The 20,067-nt window shown below is 44.7% G+C and overlaps 1 protein-coding gene across 8 annotated transcripts in view; it reads right to left on the bottom strand.

The window, feature by feature from the left end:
* ROCK2 (Rho associated coiled-coil containing protein kinase 2) overlaps window positions 1-20,067 on the bottom strand; it is a 155,931-nt gene that overhangs the window by 55,578 nt on the left and 80,286 nt on the right. For 7 of the 8 annotated variants that reach the window (XR_012902516.1, XM_075923480.1, XM_075923482.1 and 4 more), the window contains exons 4-5: window positions 15,565-15,702; window positions 11,852-12,112 (exon numbers count right to left, since the gene is read on the bottom strand). Coding sequence is in view for 7 of the 8 variants with exons in the window: in XM_075923480.1 (XP_075779595.1) it covers window positions 11,852-12,112; window positions 15,565-15,702 (399 nt within the window). In the remaining variant the exon portion in view is untranslated. Of the gene's footprint in view, window positions 1-6,854; window positions 10,458-11,851; window positions 12,113-15,564; window positions 15,703-20,067 lie in introns of those variants that run through there. The other variant, XM_075923486.1, reaches the window with a different exon arrangement.

Here is a 20,067-nt window from a genome sequence, read left to right as displayed (position 1 = left end):
GTAGTTTTGGAAGCCTTAAATGTTTCCTAAAGTTCCTAGTCCAGAAGTAACGTAAAGGTCCTGTCTATCTGTACTCCTTCCCAGATGAACAATCAATAAAAGTCAAATGTCAGATCTGCTAACACACTGGTTCAAAGTGATAAGTTCAATTTTCCTAAATTCAAGCTTCAACTAAATGTATTCCAACACAGTCAAGATAGCTACAAGTTTCTCACTCACCTTACCCTTTCAGAGTTGAGGGTATGTCTACACTAGCCCCCTACTTCAAACTAGGGAGGCTAATGTAGGTATTCGAAGTTGCAAATGAAGCCTGGGATTTAAATATCCCAGGCTTTATTTGCATCTTCCCATCCGGGCGCCATTTTTAAATCCCCCTAGTCTGAACTAACTGCCCGCAACTACACACGGCAGTCAAACATTAACTCAAACTCCACCAGTGTAGATGCCAGTGTAGATGCTCTCTTGCACAAATACTTTTAAAGCAAAAACTCTTGAGTTAAAAGTATTTGCACAAATTCGAGCCAGTGTAGACATAGCCTAGGAAAGTGGCAAGGTGATAGGGAACAGCCAGCATGGATTTGTAATGAACAAATCATGTCAAACCAATCTGATAGCTTTCTTTAATAGGATAACGAGTCTTGTGGATAAGGGAGAAGCGGTGGATGTGGTATACTTAGACTTTAGTAAGGCGTTTGATACGGTCTCGCTTGATATTCTTATAAATAAACTAGGTAAATACAACTTAGATGGGGCTACTATAAGGTGGGTGCATAACTGGCTAGATAACCGTACTCAGAGAGTAGTTATTAACGGTTCACAATCCTGCTGGAAAGGCAGGACAAGTGGGGTTTCGCAGGGGTCTGTTTTGGGACCGGCTCTGTTCAATATCTTCATCAACGACTTAGGTATTGGTATAGAAAGTACGCTTATCAAGTCTGCAGATGATACCAAGCTGGGAGGGGTTGCGACTAATCTGGAGGATAGGGTCATAATTCAAAATGACCTGGTTAAATTGGAGAAATGGTCCGCGGTTAATAGGATGAAGTTTAATAAAGACAAATGCAAAGTGCTCCACTTAGGAAGGAACAATCAGTTTCACACATACAGAATGGGAAGCGACTGTCTGGGAAGGAGTACAGCAGAAAGGGATCCAGGGGTTACAGTGGACCACAAGTTGAATATGAGTCAGCAGTGTGATGCTGTTGCAAAGAAAGCAAACATGATTCTGGGATGCATTAACAGGTGTGTTGTGAGCAAGACACGAGAAGTCATTCTTCCTCTCTACTCTGCGCTGGTTAGGCCTCAATTGGAGTATTGTGTTCAGTTTTGGGCACCTCATTTCAAGAAAGATGTGGAGAAATTGGAGAGGGTCCAGAGAAGAGAAACGAGAATGATTAAAGGTCTAGAGAACATGACCTATGAGGGAAGGCTGAAGGAATTGGGTTTATTTAGTTTAGAAAAGAGAAGATTGAGGGGGGACATGATAGCAGTTTTCAGATATCTAAAAGGGTGTCATAAGGAGGAGGGAGAAAACTTATTCATCTTGGCCTCTGGGGATAGAACAAGAAGCAATGGGCTTAAACTGTAGCAAGGGAGATTTAGGTTGGACATTAGGAAAAGGTTCCTGTCAAGGTAGTCAAACACTGGAATAAATTGCCCAGGGAGGTTGTGGAATCTTCATCTGTGGAGATATTTAAAAGTAGGTTAGATAAATGTCTATCAAGGATGGTCTCTAGACAGTATTTGGTCCTGCCATGAGGGCAGGGGCCTGGACTCGATGACCTCTCAAGGTCCCTTCCAGTCCTGGTATTCTATGATTCTATACAGATGACAGACATTCTGATCAGACTATACAGAATAGACATTCTGTCCACATATTCACTCTGCTGATACCATCATTGGACCTAACCAAGTGAATTATAAGATCAAGAACACATATTCCTGCGCATCCAGAAATATAATTTATGCTATCATGTGTCGAAAGTGTCCATCTGCTATGTACATTGGACAAACGTCTCAGACACTTCGCAAAGGATCAATGCCCACAAAACAGATATTAGACAGGATCACAAAGAAAAAACAGTTTCTTGCCATTTCAACCAGAAAGGACATTGTCTCAACGACTTGATTACCTGCATCCTCCTTCAAAAGCCTTTCAAGACTCCACTTGAAAGAGAATCCTCTGAACTCTCATTCATGCTTAAATTTGACACTTTACGCTTAGGTTTGAACAAAGAATCTAATTACCTTACCCATTACAAAGATAGCTTCCCCAGTTACCACCTCTAATATCATTAGCTCACAGACATTTACCTTCTCCCTCCCATCCCCCTTCTGTTCTGAAATTTGATTTGTCCTTTTCATATGTGTTCATTTTTTTAATTATATCCTTTGGTATATATGGTTGTGACAATTTTCTTCCACTATTTGATCTGAGGAAGTGGGTCTGGCCCACGAAAGCTCATCACCTAATAAACCATCTTATTAGTCTTTAACGTGCTACATAGTCCTGTTTTTTGTTTCAGCTACACCAGACTAACACGGCTACATTTCTGTAACTATTCTCTTTTCGTTAACTCCTAAGCCTGTTTCTCTATAAGCCTGTAGTGCTCTGGATACCAGATATCAGAGGAGCTCTGTGACATGTCTCTTTAGTTAAGTAAAGGGCCTTTGTTTTTCCTGAGATTGTTATTGCTCCACTTAGGACAGAGGCAGAAGCATTTCAGAGGTGAAAGATGTAGGAGCTGGGAGGTGAAAGGGGCTAAATAGTCCCAACTGGGAGACGGAAGGACTCCTCCAATAAGATACAATATGTTTACATCTTAGAAAAATGGGAAACTTTTTGTCTTCTCTCTTGGTATCTCATATAAATGCTCTGTGCTGCTCAATTCCCCAAGTCTCTGTGGCTGGGAATGAGCTGGACTGGCTTCTGCAAATGCTGCACACAGAATGGTTCTTTACTCATCTCCAGGGCTCTCTGAAGAGGTCAGAATGTCTCAGTGTATAAGAATATTGATACAAAAGTGATGAGCGAGGCTTCCTGATGGTGTTTTTCTGAAGAAACAAAAGCACCAGCATCCTCTAACTCTTCTTTGTGGAGATGATGGAATAAGTTAGGTCAGATCTGAGGACAATATTGAGCCTGAGTCTGCATACCACAGGGCCTACAGCCCAGAGCTGGAGCAAAAGTTATCCAAGATCATTGTGCAATGGTATATGGGGAGCTAAAGGCTGAGCTCTAGAAGGATGAAAAATCTCTCCCCCAAGGGGTTGCTTCATCTATCTGCTTCACTCCCATTCCTTCTCTCTCCTGCAACACCTCCCCTTTCCTTAGAGTTGCCTTTGTGTTTGAGCTTCTCTAAGAACTCAGCCAGAAGGGCCCAGAAATGCTGACTTGTCTGTCTGAAAATTCAAGTGTTGTGTGTGGTTCCTGTCCCTTGAGTTTCAGCAAAAATCAGCTAGAATGCATGTTGCAGTCCTGTGATTGCTGTTTCATTAGTCATGGAACCAAAACGGCTGCAGTCTTTTGGTGCCCCAAGTACTGTAGCTGAGGCAGCTGCATACCAGCATGTGATTGGAAGTCCTCTGACGCCTACTCCATTCTTTCCTTTGTTTAGACCTTACTTTCAGTTAGGGGCAAGAATATACATGCTGCTCCTGCGGGAGGTAAAAACAACTGTGCTTTGGAAGCCAGCTAGTCCCATATATGAGGGATGATATCATCAGACCAATTAGCAATTCTGTGCATCTGCTGGTTGGAAGATATTATATTTTGAGTGTCTACCTGTTATGGAAGATTTAATAGAAAGTGTTGATTTGAATTCTACAACAGTAAGATTCCTCTTTTACATCTCCCACAAATCCATGCTGCCATTTTTTTAGGCTCTTTATGTGAGTGATTCATTAATACTGGTAAAGGAACTCAAAGTTAGAGAAGAAAAATAGGTGCGAGGAAGGAATGTGTTTTACAGAGGTCATCCTGCCAATATCAATATATTTTTACACTTGGGACATCCCCATACTGTGTAGAAAATAACAAAGGATTTGGAGTCATTTCAGAAATAAGTACAAGTGTCTGATTCTACAGTTTCTCATATAAAAGATCTCCTGCATTCCATATAGTATCAGATCATCTAAATGTATAAAGACAAACTTTAAGGTATTAAAAAAAACCCTACATTCTAGGGGTCAGACGATAGTTTAGTCTTTATTCTCAGTCCAAGCCTGTAGTTTCTGCCTCAATTACTTACAAGAATGCTGCAAATAATTCAAACTAGGGATGTAATTAGTAGAACTGTTTAAATGATTAACCAACAAGCCTGAGCTTATGGGTTAACATTAAAGGTTACATGCAGGCTCCCAGCACCGCTCCCAGGGAGCCAGCTGCCGTCCCACACTGCTGCCTCCTTTTCAGAGGCAAGAGCATGGGACAGCAGCCAGCTCCCTAGGAGCAGGGACAACAGGCACCTGGAGCCAGCTTAAGAGCTGGCTTCTGGTATGCACCAGCTCTGGGGGAGCCACATGCCGCCCCACACTGTATGCTCTGAGCGTAACACTTCTACTGCAGAACCTGAAGTGCAGCTGTCTCTCTGGGAGTAGAGCTAGCTAGCTTTACTCCTGGGGAGTCAGATGCATTGCGGGCTTTGCAGTATAAGCTTCAAAGTGCACAGCCCACAGCATGTAACTGTGTAATTACTAAGATTTTCAGTGGTTACATGGTTTCCTAATTAACTACTTTTTAACATCTCTATTTCAAGCTTTAGAAAGGACCTGTCTTATTATAGAACAATTTCCTTAACAGAAAACAGGATTCATTTTAGGATTACTACCTTTGTGTAGCTCCCAGAAAAACTATCGGCAGGTCCCCTCAACTTTGTGGTCAGTATAATTTTATACATATTACTGTTTTCTTAATTAGCTCTAATTAAGAATGCTCTCAGCAGTCTTTGTATATGTGTCAACCCTTTAAAATATACTGCTGAACTAGTATTTTTTCAGTTCTAAACCAGGAGTCCTTTAAAATAAACATAGAATAAAAAATGTTTACTGACCTTCTGTAAATGTAGTTTTTCAAGATGTAATAATACTCATATCTATTCCATATTACATGCATGCCTACTGTCTGCATTGTTGCCTGTGATTTTTCCCTTAGTGTAATGCATTGGGTTCGCTCTAGCACCTTCTGGTGCCACGCGTATATGCTCAGTATTAGGGACTCCACTAGGCCTGCACTCTAAGTTTCTTTCTTGCCAGCTAACTCTGACAGAGGGGTAGGAGGTTGGGTCATGGAATGGACATGATCAATACATCTTGAAGAACAATAGGTACAGAAGGTCAGTAGTTATTCTTTCCTTCGAGTGCTTCCTCATGCCCATTCCACAATAGATGGCTCACAGGCAGTGGGCTCGAAGTTCATGGAGAAGCAGACTGCAGCACTACTCTCCTGAACCTCATGTTGTCACAAGACTGCTGGATGACGGTATTCTGGGATGTATGCACTGATGATGAAGTTGCAGCCCTGCAGATACTTTGGATTGGATTGCTCGCAACAAGCCCAAATACAAGAAGCTATCAAGGGTGACATTCTCTGGGCTGAAACTGGCAGGCCTTTAATTTTCTCTGCTATTGCCATAAAATAGTTGTGTGGATCTGTGGAACAATTTAGTCCTCTCAGGGTAGAAGGCAAGGACATGCCTAACATTCAATGAATGAAGCCACTGATCTTCTGAATTCTTGTGAGACTTCAGGAAGAAGACTGGCAGAGAAACTACTTTTGGGAGGAAGCCCATATGTGGGCATGTGACAGAGTCGCTGGGCTCCGCACTCCTGAAGCGGGTGCTGCGCCAGGGAAGATGGGGTGGTGTTGGGGCACCCAGGGAACGCCGCCAGCGGGCAGGGAGGGCCCCCCCCAGGGAAGTAAGCACGACAGCGCAGCAACTGGGGAACAGCCCAGGCGCTACTGGGTTGAGGAGCCGCGGTGAGCTGGCACCTACATCACACCAGGGGTGTGCAGGCACACGGCGTGCCAGAGTGCACACTGGACAGCCAACGCGACACTGCGGCGCCATCTTTAAAAAGGGCCCACTGCAGCTGAGCAGGGAGACAGGAGGCTGGAGAGGTGAGATGGAGCGGGGAGGCTCCAGGGCAACAGTGGTGCGTGGCCTAGACGTCGGGGTGGTCGGGATACCAGGGGCGGGAACTCCGGGGTTCAGTCGTGGGGTGGAAGCTGGAGGAGGGAAGAGGCAGGTAGGAAGTGACCCAGGGTAGGGCCTATGACCAGTGGGTTGATGAGTTTCGGGAGGCGTCCCGTTGACCAAAAGGAAGAGAGAGTGAACAGTCTCACCTTCCTTAGGTCCCTGGGTCAGGACCCGGAGAAGTGGGCGGGCCCAGGGCCCCCTACCTACCGCCCTACAGGGCAGGGCGGGACGCAGTGAGTAGCGACTATTGTATTAGCCCATACATTAAAAACGTTAATTCCTCCTCAAGGGAGTGGCTGGACTAAATTGTGGGAGGCCGCCAGACACAGGATGGGCACTAGGACCTAGAACATGGCCCTGTCGGGCATGGGGCACCCACTGTCACACATGGTGGAGAATGTGGGTACTGATCTCACCCCTGGGATAAGGAGTAATGGGGCAGGGCAGTTTGGCCCAAGACAGACTTAGCCCCGGTTTGCATATGAAGGGAGAGAGCGAAAGATGGAGTCAAATAAAATGTGGGAGTGGTTGGCGAAGCAGCAGCAGCAGAATCAGCAACACCGGACCCAGGCCCTGGGTTTTTTTTTGCCAGGATAATCTACTACAGGCACAGGAGCAGCAGACCCGGTATTACAACCAGGCTGCCAAGGTACGGACCTTTGAACCCGAGGACAGAGTCTTGTTGCTGTTACCGGCCAGAGAATCCAAGTTAATGGCGAAGCGGCAAGGGCCCTTCGAGGTACGGCGATGCATAGGGGACGTAGATTACGAGGTCCAACTGTCAGGGAAATGCAAAGATACCCAAATTTATCATGTTAAGTTGTTGAAAAATTGGAAGCCTCAAGAAAACATGCTGACTGAACCCCAACCACCCGAATTTGAGTTGGGATCTTGGAGCGGCGACCAGAGGGAAGGAGGCGGAACCGTACAGATCAGGGAGGAGCTGACGCCGCAGCAACGGACGGAGGTCCAACAGCTAATTTGACAGTTTACCCAGGTGCTATCTGTACACCCAGGATGGACAACTCTCATGAATCATCACACTGAAGTGGAATCCGGTAAGAAAGTCCATGACATGATACACCTGCTCCCACGGAAACTGCGGGACACTGTGCGGGAAGAACTAAACACTATGTTACAGCGGGGAGTGATAGAGGAGTCACTCAATGACTGGCGTAGCCCCATAGTGCTTGTGCCCAAGCCCAATGGGTGGTCCGTTTCTGTACTGACTTTAGGAAGATAAATTCGGTGTCACGCTTCGATGCTTAGCCGATGCCAAGAGTGAACGAAGTACTAGAACGTTTAGGCCAAGCACAGTGTATTTTCACCCTGGACCTCACGAAGGGCTACTGGCAAATCCCCCTAGCCCCTTTGTCATAAAAGAAAACCACTTTCTCTACAACCTTTGAGTTATATCCATTTGTGACGACGCCCTTCGGCCTGCATGAGGCCGTGGCCACATTCCAGAGATTAATGAATAACATACTGTACGACCAATGGCAGTAAACCGTGGCATACATAGACAATATAATCGTACATAGCAATACCTGGCCCGCACATATCTTACATCTAAAAGCCATGCTAATAGCATTAAAAGAGGCAGGCCTCACCGCGAATTCCAGCAAATGCCATATCAGTCAAAGGAAGTTTCCTTCTTGGGATACCCAATGGGGCGGGGGATGCTGAAGCCCCTAGTGAGTAAAATAAGCGCTATCCAAGAATGTCCCCAACCGAGCGCTAATAGACAAGTCCGTCAGTTTCTAGGACTGGCCAGCTATTATAGGCGCTTCGTACCCTATTTTGCAACGATAGCAGCCCCCTTAACAGAACTCATGAAGAACAGCCAGCCAAAAAAGGTACTGTGGACAGAGCATAGTGAGAGGGCTTTTCAAGCGTTAAAGGCGCGCCTAACACAAGCGCCGGTATTGATGCAGCCCGACTTCGAAAAACTGTTTGTGCTGCAGACTAACGTCTTGGAGGTAGGGTTGGGGGCCGTCCTGTCCCAAGAGGTAGATAGGGCTGAACACCCCATCCTATACGTGAGCCGCAAACTATTTACACAGGAGCGAAACTATTCAACAATAGAAAAGGAGGCGCTAGCCGTAAAATGGGCCATCAATTTATTACACTACTATCTTTTAGGAACCCGGTTCCGGTTGGTAACAGACCATGCCTCCCTCCAATGGCTGAAGCCTATGAAGGATATGAACCCGAGGGTTATGCGATGGTACCTATCGTTGCAGCCATACTGTTTCGATGTGAGTCACCGTCCAGGTAACACCCATCAAAATGCAGACTCTCTTTCATGGATTCCAGAAGGGGAGGACGAAACAAAGGGGAATGTACAGGTGAACTCAAAGGGGGAGGTGTGTGACGGAGCCACTGGGCTCCACACTACCACAGAGGCTGCCACGCCAGGGAAGATAGGGGTGGTGTAGGGGCACCCAGGGAACAGTACAAGCACCACTGGGCAGGGAGGCCACACCCCTGTGGAGGGTGTCCTCCCAGGGAGGTAAGCACGGTGGCAACTAGGGAATGGCACAGGCGCCGTCAAGCTGAGGAGCTGTGGTGAACCCCACGTCACACTGGGGATGTGAGGGCGCACGGTGCGCTGGGTAGCAAACGCGGCGCTGTGGTGCCATCTTTAAAAAGGGCCCACTGCAGCTGAGTGGGGAGACGGGAGGCCAGAGAGATGAGAGGGAGCGAGGAGGCTCCGGGGTGATTGTGGTTGGTGGGCTGGACATTGGGGCAGTCAGGATGTGATGGGCTGGAGTTCTGGGGTTCGGTCGTGGGGTGGAAGCAGGAAGAGGGAAGAGGCAGGCAGGAAGTGATCCAGGGTAGGGCCTATGACCCGTGGGTCGACGAGTTTCAGGCGGCATCCCTGTTGACCAAAAGGAAGAGAGAGCAAACAGTCTCACCTTCCTTAGGGCCCTGGGTTGGGACCCGGAGGAGTGGGTGGGCTCAGGGCCCCCTACCTACCGCCCCGCAGGGCAGGGTGGGACACGGTAAGTGGCGACAATTGTATTAGCCCACGCACTAGCAACTACGTTAAAAACGTTAATTCCTCCTCAAGGGAGCAGCTGGACTAAATTGGGAGGCCGGCAGACACAGGGCAGGCAATAGGACCCAGAGCATGGCCCCGCGGACGGTGTGTCCCATTGGGCACGGGACACCCACTGTCACAGGGCACAGGTGGACTTCGTTCTTGAAGCAAGTGGTTCTGATTTTAGAGACCCTTCTAGTTGAGGTAACGGCTACCAGAAAGGTGACCTTCAAGGAGAGAAAAAGCAGAGAGCACAAAGCTAGTGGCTCAAAAGGAGGGCTTGTGAGTTTTGACAGTATGGAATTTGGGTGATCATCCTGTGAGAGAAAAATGACTTACAGTTCGCTGACAGGTAGAAGGCTAAAACTGCCACTCAATACACCTTGACAGATGTGAAGGCTAGACCTTGTTGTTTTAGGTGGAATAAGTAACCTACAACAGACTGAAAGGAAGACTGAATTGAAGAGAGCCTCTGTTGGATTGGCCATATTGAGAAACGGTTCCACTTAGCGAGATATATAGCCCTAGTGGAGGAGTTCCTTTCAAACGTATTCCAAACAGATTTATTCCACCCAGGTCAGCCATGTAACTTCCAAGCAGACAGGTAAAGGGACCCTAGGTTTGGGTGGAGTAAATGGCCATGGTCTTGTGAGATCACGTCCAGGCAGAGTAGGAGCTGTAGTGGGGGTGCTACTGATAAGTCTTGCAGTGTGCCAAACCAGTGTTGAGGCTGCCAGACTCAGTCTATCAGAATAATTGTCACCTTTTCTCACCTGATTTTCAGAAGAGCCCTGTGAACCACAGGAACTGCGGGAAATGCTTGGAATAGTAGCTCTGTCTGGGAGCCCAGGCTGTGCCCATGTAGGAAGCAAAACTGATCTCATTTCTAGTAGGGATGTTAGATAGCATGTAATTGAATAGTCATTGGCCAACTTCTTTTACATGGATGAAGTAATATCTTTTACTGAATTAACTTCTGAAATTGGTCCAATAGAAAATAATATCTCCGCCATCTTGTCTCACTAATAGTCAAATTAAGATAAATAACCAGCCTATGGAAGAGAATCACTGTAGTGTTAACAAAATCAAGTAGCTAAATGGTGCTAGAAATGAAGGTATTGCATTTCTCAGTAAGTTTATGAAAGATGATAGGAGGAAAGAAGACATCAGTATTTCCGAGTACATTTGCAACTACTGTACTATAAAAGGGTATTACTCAAAAATACATTATAGAAAAATACTAGAGAAAAGTTTATGTTAAATAGCTTGGAAAGGAATAAGCATATATTGCATAAATAATGTGCATAAATTCTAGCCCAATACAGCAGAAGACAGCACTAAAGTAGTATCTTTCAGGCCAAATTATACTCCTAAGTTAAGTCAAAGTGGATAAAACGAAAAAGCATATTAAAAATTAGAGAAACATTTTAAAACTAAGGGAAATGAACAAACATCTGCATATTCACATAACGTTCATCACAATTAACTGTACCTTTGTAGGGTAAAACACAAGAGTGGAGGGAATATGTCTAATTTCAGAGTAATTTAATTGTTTACATTTTACTCTCCATTTAACAGGAACAAAGTCTAAACTGAAAAATAGAGAAGATTTTGAAAGTCTGCTTTAAAGCATTATAAGTAGCCCAAATAATGCTTTTTAAAGCTACGAATTTTATCTTGAAACCATCCCATTAAGGAATATGGTCCATTATGCAGTACATTTTAACATTTGGGCAATGAAAAAATACAGTATTTTAAATACTAGCATTAGAAGTCCCAATTAGTTCAATCATGTCATGTCATTATATAAAAATAAGTTGAAAACCACTAGGGGGTGCTGTTGGAGCAATTATATATAGTAATGAGTATGTGGGACTATGCATATTGTTGCCTCTTCTGTAATAATTTCATTGATACCAGTGGTTCTCAAACTTTAGGTTGGGACCCAAAGTGGGTAGCAACTTCATTTGAATAGTGTTGCCAGAGTTGCCTCAGACTTCCTGAGGCCAAAGCCAAAGTCTGAGCCCCACCACCCACCCGGACCAAAGCTGAAGCTTGAACCCCACTGTTCAGTGCTGAAGCCAAAGCTCAAGAGCTGCTTTAGCCTTGGGTGGTGGGGCTCAGATTACAGGACTGCTATCTGGGGCTTTGGCTTTGGGAACCCCACTAACAGGATGGTAGGAGTTTGGGCTTTGGCCCTACCATCTGAAGCAGCTAGGCTCAGGCTTCAGTCCTCCCCCCACCCAAGGTCATGTAATATTTTTTCTTGTCATAAGGATGTTGCAAGTACAGTGAAGTTTGAGAAACCCGAATTTATACCAACGTGCCAGTTTATAAACTGCTCCTAGATTAGTAATGTTGTAATTAGGAGCTCTCACGATCCATTCAAATGTGTGGCTAAGAATGTGAGCACAAAGAAATTAATTCACACAAACAACAAAAGGGGAAGTTTCTTTCCACTTAAAATTAGATAGCAAAGAATATTCTGCCAATCAAGAAGCTAAATTAACTGAACGTCCCTTCGGGCCTTACATCCCTGAGTAATTGACAATAAAATGAAAACCTGAACAGTCTCTTTGTGGTAGATAAAATATGTCAACTGCATACTTACTTCATCCATTTTCATACAAGTGCCAAAATCGGCCAGCTTTACATGCCCATATTTATCCAAAAGCATATTGTCAGGCTTCACATCTCTGTGTATCAAGCCCATGGAGTGAATTGCATCCAGAGCGAGGACAACTTCAGCTGTGTAAAATTTGGCCCATTTTTCAGGCACATCATAGTTGCTCATAAGGTTTACAAGATCTCCACCCGGCATGTATTCCATTACCATGTACAAGTATCGGTCATCTTGAAAGGCACAAAAAAGCTAGAAAAGAAAAGAAGGAAAATTACTCCTGAGAGATATCTGGAAAAGCAATTTTTCTATTCTGATGGGCGATTTAATGGAACTCTGTTCTTAGAACAGTGTTTCTCAAATGCTGCCAACAGGGGCTCTTCTTGCAGCCACAACCTAGGGGCTGGAACCTGCCCTTTCTGGAAATACCTGGAGCACAACACTGGAGGAACATGCAGCTGGTGAGTTCCAGACCTTCCCAGGTGTGGCTGGGGCTCAGGCTTTGGGCTTCGACTCTGGGGGTGAAGTGGTAGACACTGGCCACAGGGGCTTTAGGCTTCAGCTGCACAACTATGTTCTGGCACTAGGTCCCATTTCCTGGGCATCGGGCTTCAGGATTTGGCCACAGGACCTCAGGCCCCAGCCCCCTCATCCTACACTGCCTCTCCTGACTGCCATCCAGGACTTTATTTGTCACCAGACTTCCTAGGGCTGAGTAAGTCTGCTGTGAAAAGTTGTATTAATACAACATACATGTTTCACATTTCACAATAGATTTACTAGCTAGAAATACTAAATTACAATGATATGGACATGTATATACGCACATTTTTCCCTAAAGCTAATCAAGCTTTTTAGAAAAAATATGAGAGCTGCCACCAGCAAAAGCTGGTGGCTACACTGTAAAGCCACCAAAAATTTGTCCTGAAAACCCCACATATAATGAGAGCTTTTTAAAGTGGTTACAAGGCAATTTTTAAAAAAATTTCTAATAAAGATTTTGGTTAATTTAACAGTAACCTAACATCTGCTAAACTTCAAAACTTCTTTATCTCAATCTTAAAAAAAAACTACTACTTTCTTATTTATTCTATTTATTAAGTGCTTCTCATTCTGTTTCTCAGAATGAAGTCCAGCATAACGAGGTATCACTGAAAATTCAGCTCCCTTTGAGACACAAGCACAATTCAGAGTAGTGGATATAGCTAAACAGAGACTGGTATCTCTAAAATTGCTATGAAATTTCTTTTCTGTATTATAATACAGCTTCTAAATATCACCACCAAGCAAGAGTAGAAATGATAAATGCTGGCTAGCGTGTATCTAAAGTGGAGATGCAAGAAGTGATTATCTTTACTAATAAATACAGCTTGGTATATATTACAGTTAGATTATTGAAGCATTGAAAGTAAGTATTTATTTACAAATTTCTTTAGAAGCAGTGATTCCCAACCTTTTTCCCCATGGAGGAACCCCTAAAATAATTTTTCATATCCCGAGGAACCCCTACCTATGAAAACATTTGCTTGGCCAGAAAAAGTTGACAGAGGGGACGCAATTCAATTACTGCTAAATTATTGTCAAGAAAATGTATTTGTAAAGAACTGTTTTATATGTACACACACACACACACACACACACACACACACACACACACACACACACACACACACACACACACACACACACACACACACACACACACAGTAAGAAAAATTTTATTTATTTATTCCACGATTTCTCGTGGAACCCTTGATAATGGTCTGCGGAACCCCAAGGTTCCATGGAACCCTGGTTGGGAAACACTGCTTTAGTTGGTTTCACTGAATACACTCTGGGACTTCCACCTCTAGGTCCCATCAGTCTCAAAAGGGCCCAGCAAAGACCAGGCCATTACAGTAAAACTCCGATGGTCCGGCATCTGATGGTCCGGCACTCCTACTGGTCCGGCACCATCAGGAACCCGGAAGTGCTGCGGGCAGCCAGACCACTGAAGCTGCTCTGCCCCCAGCTTCCCCAATTCAGCCACTGCTAAAACTGACCAGCAGCTGAATCGGGGAAGCCAGGGGCAGAACAGCTGGAGTGCCGCCGGGTAGGTCCCGTAGCGCTGTCCCTCGGAGCTGCAGGACCAACCCAGCAGCACCCAGCTGTCCTCGATTCAGCCGCTGCTGATACTGATCAGCGGCTGACTCCAGGAAGTCGGGGCAGAGCAGCTCTGCCTCGGGCTTCCTGGAGTCAGTCGCTGGTCAGTTTCAACAGTGGCTGACTTGGGGACACTTGGGGCAGAGCAGCTGGGGGGCTGCCGGGTTGGTCCAGTAGCGCTGAGGAGCAGCGCTGTGGGACCAACCCAGCAGCACCCCAGTTGCTCTGCTCCAGGCGTCCCCAAGAGCAGCTGGGGTGCTGCCAGGTTGGTCTCGCAGCGCCAAGGGTCGGCGCTACCGGACCAACCTGGCAGCACTCCAGCTGCTCTGCTGCAGGCGTCCCCGATTCAGCCGCTACTGAAACTGACCAGCAGCGGCTGAATCAGGGACATCTGGGGCAGAGCCGGACTATCAGAAGGGGGGGCTATGAGAGGTCTGGGGTGGCATCCCGCCCACCCCACACCCCTCATAGCCCCCCCCTTCCGATAGTCCGGCATATCTGATAATCCGGCACCCCCTGGGTCCTAAAGGTGCCGGATTATCGGAAGTTTACTGTACTATGTAATATTCAGTGTTCAGTATTCAAATGAAATGGCTGTATTTACCTTTTACATACAGAGAAGCTTATTTACACACTTGAAAATATTTCAAATGATAACTATTTAATTCTTAAATCAAGGTACCAAGATTTTTTCCCTATATTTAGGCTTTTATCTTTTCAGACTGAGGTACATGGGTGCATAAATAAATACTTTACACTTAAATCCACTTTCTTCTTCCCTAATATACTCAGTAATGACACAATGTAATGTTTATGACATCACAATGAAGCCGTATTGCAAACACTAATAAAATTAATCTGGCAAAAAAGATTTTTTAGCAAAAATTCAGTTCCCTCACATTTTATATAACTGCAAAAATGGCTGATCCAAATCACAATTTTCCTTTCAAACACAGAAAAACAATTACATTTCAGGTAGAGTACACATTCAATGCTGTTTGAAAATTCCATTTCAATTTATACCTCGTTTGAAGTGATCAAACTGAGGGCATGTCTACACTATGGATTCAAGTTGATCTAAGCTATGCAATTTGAGTTACATTAGCACTGTAACTCAAGTAGATGTAACTTAGATCATCTGACCGCGGCATCCAAACCATGCTGGGTCAATGAGAGAAACACTCCCATTGATTCCCCTTACTCATCTTATTCTGGTGGGGCACCGGAGCAACTGACTGTTCATTTAGCAGGTTTGCACTAGGTATAGTAAAATGAAAAATTTCAGTGGTTACAACTTTACATGCGAGGGGAAGCTCCCTGGGATCCCAGCCATAGTGGAGACAAACCCTAAAACTTGGCCTATAAGCATGGACAGATATAAACTAAATAAAAGTCATTGATCCCGATTCCCAATTCAATTACAGTGGTATTACTTCAAAACTGAAATCAGAATCTGACCCATTATTTTAATTTTCAATTTTTAATATTCAAAATTGACCCAAAAATGAAACACATTTAACTTAAATTTTAAAACAGGAAAAAAAACAAAAAACACTCCTTACTTGAACCACCCAGGGACTGTTGGCAAAGGCCATGATATCTCTTTCTTCCCAGAAAAAGGCTGAATCCGATCTTTTTATCATTTCAAATTTACTAAGAAGCTTCATTGCATAAACCTTCTGTGATATTTTGTGGCGAACCTGTTGGTTAAAAGAAGGGGGGGAGGTAATTATGTTTTTGAAGAAGACTTTATAAGAAACAAAGAAAAGTTAATTTCTCTTACCTGCTGTTTCTAAGATGTGGCAAGTCCCCTACATCAGGTGGTAACCAATCCAGATTTCTGCGTCCGCAATTTGAAGGCAGTTAGGAACTCTCTTACTACAGACTGAAACTCCCAAAACCTGGAATTCTCTTGTCCGGCAACATCCATGGTCCAGCACAGATGTTACTGGACCAAAGAACCCCAGGAACGGGAGCCAGCCGAAAGGATGTGGGGGTTGCAGTGTCCCAGTGGTGACAGCAACAGTTAGGCAGGGGAACTCTGGCATCAGCGGGGCCAGGTGGCATCAGGGAGCCTCCCTCCTGACAGGGAACCCCACTTTCAGCAGGGTCAGGTGGCTGGAGAGCCCCTGGAACTGGGACCAGTGACAGCTGGGGAGCCCGGGGAACACCCCCCTCCCGCAGTAGTGGGGGTGGGATGGCTGGGCAGCCCTGACTAGGAACCCCGTGGAAGAAGGGCCAGGCAGTGGCTTGAGAGCTCCAGCTGGGGAACCCCAGCAGTGGGGCCAGGCGGTAGCCGGGGAGTGCTGGCCCCAAACAGGGAATCCCCTATGTCAGTGGGGGCCAGGCTGATGGAGAGCACCTGGCAGCACGGTCCATGGTGACCGGGGAACCCTGGGAATCCCTTAGTGGCAGTGTGGCCGGGCTGCAGCAACGGGGCAAGCAGCGGCCATGCAACCCGGGGCTGGGAAACCCAAAGAACCACCATAGGTAGCAAGGTTGGAGGTGGTCGGGCAGCCATAGCTGGGGAACCCCTAAGAGCCCCCTGGCGCAGCTGGCAGGCAGGAAGGCGGGGAGCCCCAGCCTTGGGAGCCCCATGGAGAGGAGCCAGGAGTGGGGCAGCCAGCAAGGGAGCCTTGACCTTCCCTGGTTTGGCAAAATCCCTGATCCAGGACAGCTTAGGACCTGAGGGTGCCAGACCAGAGAGGTTCAAGCTGTAGTCGAAAGCTTTTAAAGCCAGAGGAAAAAGTGTTATAACTCTACTTACTTCTAGGTATTCTGCCAGAGTATGTTAATTGTCTAGCATAATTTAGAAGATGTCTATTGGAGTCACCATATGAAAAACTAACAGGCAAGAATAATTTGTCCTCTGATACACTGTGACTTTTATAAACAATTGGTCAGCACAGCAGAACCTTATTCAAGAAAGACACTGGCCTTAATAAAAATTGCACCAGGCTTGAGGGTTCAACTGGGAGGCTGGCACAGAAAGAAAATGTCTTTGGAAACAGCTCATTGAATAGAGAACATCCAAATAGTGTAGAGCTCTTAAAAAGAATGGAGACAAGATGAAATTTAGCTGAAACACTTCTCTCCCCCAAAAGACTCACTAGTTTAAGGCAGACAACCCCAGGAAGCTGACAGCTAGTGAAATGGATTTTGTGTCAACTGATTGAGACTATCTACTGAAACAAAACACTCGAAGATACGTTCCTGAAGTTAAGCTTACAACTGTACAATTTCCAAAAATTCAACTGGAATAGTCTATGTACTCTAGTGACAATGCCTGCTAGCAGGAAAAGGGCATGAAAAAGACTGACAGATGACAGAGACTAGTGTTCCCTGTAAGCTGAGTGCTTGGGTGGCCACCCAGGAAAGATTCAAATTAAGGATGTTGAATCCTGATTAATTTACTAGTCGAGCAGTCAATGGAATTTCCATCGACTAAGTTGATAGACACTTCTGCATTCTTCCTTTGAAATGTACAAGAGTCCCAGCATTTCTTGTGCATTTCAAAGTTGGAACTTCACGTGCAGCCCGGGGCCAGCAGGAAGTCCCACTGACCCAAGGCTCAATGCGGCGCTGCGGCTTTGAAATGCCGCACGGAGCCTGGGGTCAGCTGGGGAGTTCCCATATGATCCCAGATTCCATTGAAATGCCACACAGAGCCCCAAGTCAGCTGGAGACTCCCCACCTAACTCCAGGTTCAGCGGATACGCTGCACAGAGTTCGGGGACATCTAGGGTGTCCCTAGCTAACCCAGGCTCCACATGGCACTGCTGCTTTGGAACTCCGTGGTGGCTTTTCAAAGGGGCAACGCCCGACAGCTGATCCCGGGGTCTGTGTGGCACTCTGCCACTTTGAAGTAGCCCACACTCCCCCCACCCCTTTGCTGCCTCAATCTTATAAAGGCAGTGGGAAGGTGGGGAGAAAGCAACTAGTCGACTAGACCTTAACATCTTTAATTCAAATATCTCCCAGATGATCAGCAGAGCACCCACAGCTGGCAGCACAAGTTTTTATTGGTGGTGTACATTAATACGTGCCTCCGTGTACATAACAAAATTTATGCTGCATATGGATGGAAAATTAGAGGGAACTTTGACAGACATACACATCACCTATACTAGCGACAGTCACATCCTTGAATTAGCACTGCACAGATCAAAGCTTTACAACTCTTTTTTAAAAGTTATCCAGACGTAAAACAGACTAAAACCAAAGTGTAACAACTGGAATATATTTTTACTGCAAACTCATGTGTAAATGGTGACACAAACAAAATAAAACCAATATGTGAAAAGCCATCAGCACATGTAGAATGAGATAGAAGAAAAGCATTTTTACATCTTAAGAACATAATGGTTGCAATCCCTTATAAATTTTATTCTAATAAACTTAATTACAGATTTTAATATTCATAAAATTCTCTTTAACACTGTGACAGGCTGCTGGCTAAGTCAGAGCTCTGCCATTACAGCCTGGCTGAAAAGGCCAACTGAAGACAGCTGAGCAAGCCCAGGCCTGAAGGGCTAATGGAAGCAGCTGTGGGCTTCATCAGCCAGAGGGCTATATAAGGTAGCCAGAGGTGAAGTGAAAAGAGAGGAGAGGAGCAAAGAGAAGAGCCAGGGTGTGGCTCAGTGTGCTTCCCCAGGTAGAAGGAGAGGCTAACTGAGTTTGCTGTAATCCAAAGCTCTGTAAATAGAAGGTGGTGGGAAACTGACAATAAAAGGCACTGGTGATTGCACCAGAAAGCGTCTCCGGCTAATTTGTGGACAAAGAAGGTGTCCCAGGGCGAGGAGCTTGAGTGAGGACCTAGCCACAACATCCATTGAACTTTTTGTTTCAATAGTACCCTAGAGCAGTGAGTTCACAGCTTAATTATACATTGTTCAAAACCACTGCTTGCCTTTTATCGTTTAAAATATTTTTAACTTTATAAGATAGCATCTTGATATTCTACTACAAAAAATGGCAAATTACACCCATCTGACTTTTCTCTAAAGATTTCACATATCCTATTATGTTACAGCTTATGTAAACTCCCAATATTTCTATGTCTGTAATCATTTTACTTGTCCTTCTCTAGGCCTCATTCAACTGTATGACCTATCTATAATAGTGTAGTTACACTTCAATATTATTTTATAGCCTATTTATAATGCAAGCTAACATTTGTTTGCTTTTAACCAATGCTGCACTCTGAAGAAATGTTTTCACTAAACTATCCACACTCATATTAAACATTTTCCTAGGTTGTTGCAACTAATTTATAGCCCAATTATTATAAGTAATTCAACTTATTCCTTCCAGCATGTTACCTTATACTTATTTACATTAAATTTCACCTGCCAGTCTTGCCCAGATGTCTAACTTTGTTAGGATCTTCAGTTCCTCATAATATTAGTTTTGACTAGCCTAAGTAGTGTCATTTGAGATTTTACCACCTCAATTTTTGCTCTCTTTTCCAGATCATTGAAGTATTAAAACAACATGTCTCACTACAAATCTTTTGGGATACTCCTCTTTAGGTTCCTCCTATACTGAAAATTAACCATTTATTCCTATTTGTGTTCCCAATCAATTTCTCAATCCATTGAGGCACCAACTGAATAAATGGTCTGAAACTTGTATTATGGTGTTAATGAGAACTTTTAAATCACAAAATCTGGAGTAGTTTTGGCAAGTCTACAGTAGGCAAAGTTTTGACATGTGACCCTGTGGAGATATCTGATGCAGATAATCCCTGTGACATAAAAAGATAGATGAACTGGCAGTTTTAGGACCGACTGAAGACTTTACAATCTTTAAAGAGATGGATTCCAATATAATGACACAATATAGTATTGAAATGAAACACATTTAGGACAGATGTCTGAATTCTCCTAAAATTTTTTTTGAGGAATAAAACAAATTATGAGCAGAACTTGTAACTAGAATCATACAGAACACAAATTTTGTTGTACATGTATCTCCCTTTTTGGTTTTACAAAAGGGAGTCAGCTTTCTTTTCCATAATAAATAATCTAAATTTGTAAAAGCAGAATTGGAAGGTTAGAGAATTA

Source organism: Pelodiscus sinensis, chromosome 3 (genome assembly GCF_049634645.1).
Source record: "Pelodiscus sinensis isolate JC-2024 chromosome 3, ASM4963464v1, whole genome shotgun sequence".
Lineage (NCBI taxonomy): Eukaryota > Metazoa > Chordata > Testudines > Trionychidae > Pelodiscus > Pelodiscus sinensis.
The sequence above is the reverse complement of the archived record's forward strand: the minus strand, read 5'-3'. Positions and strand labels throughout refer to the sequence as shown.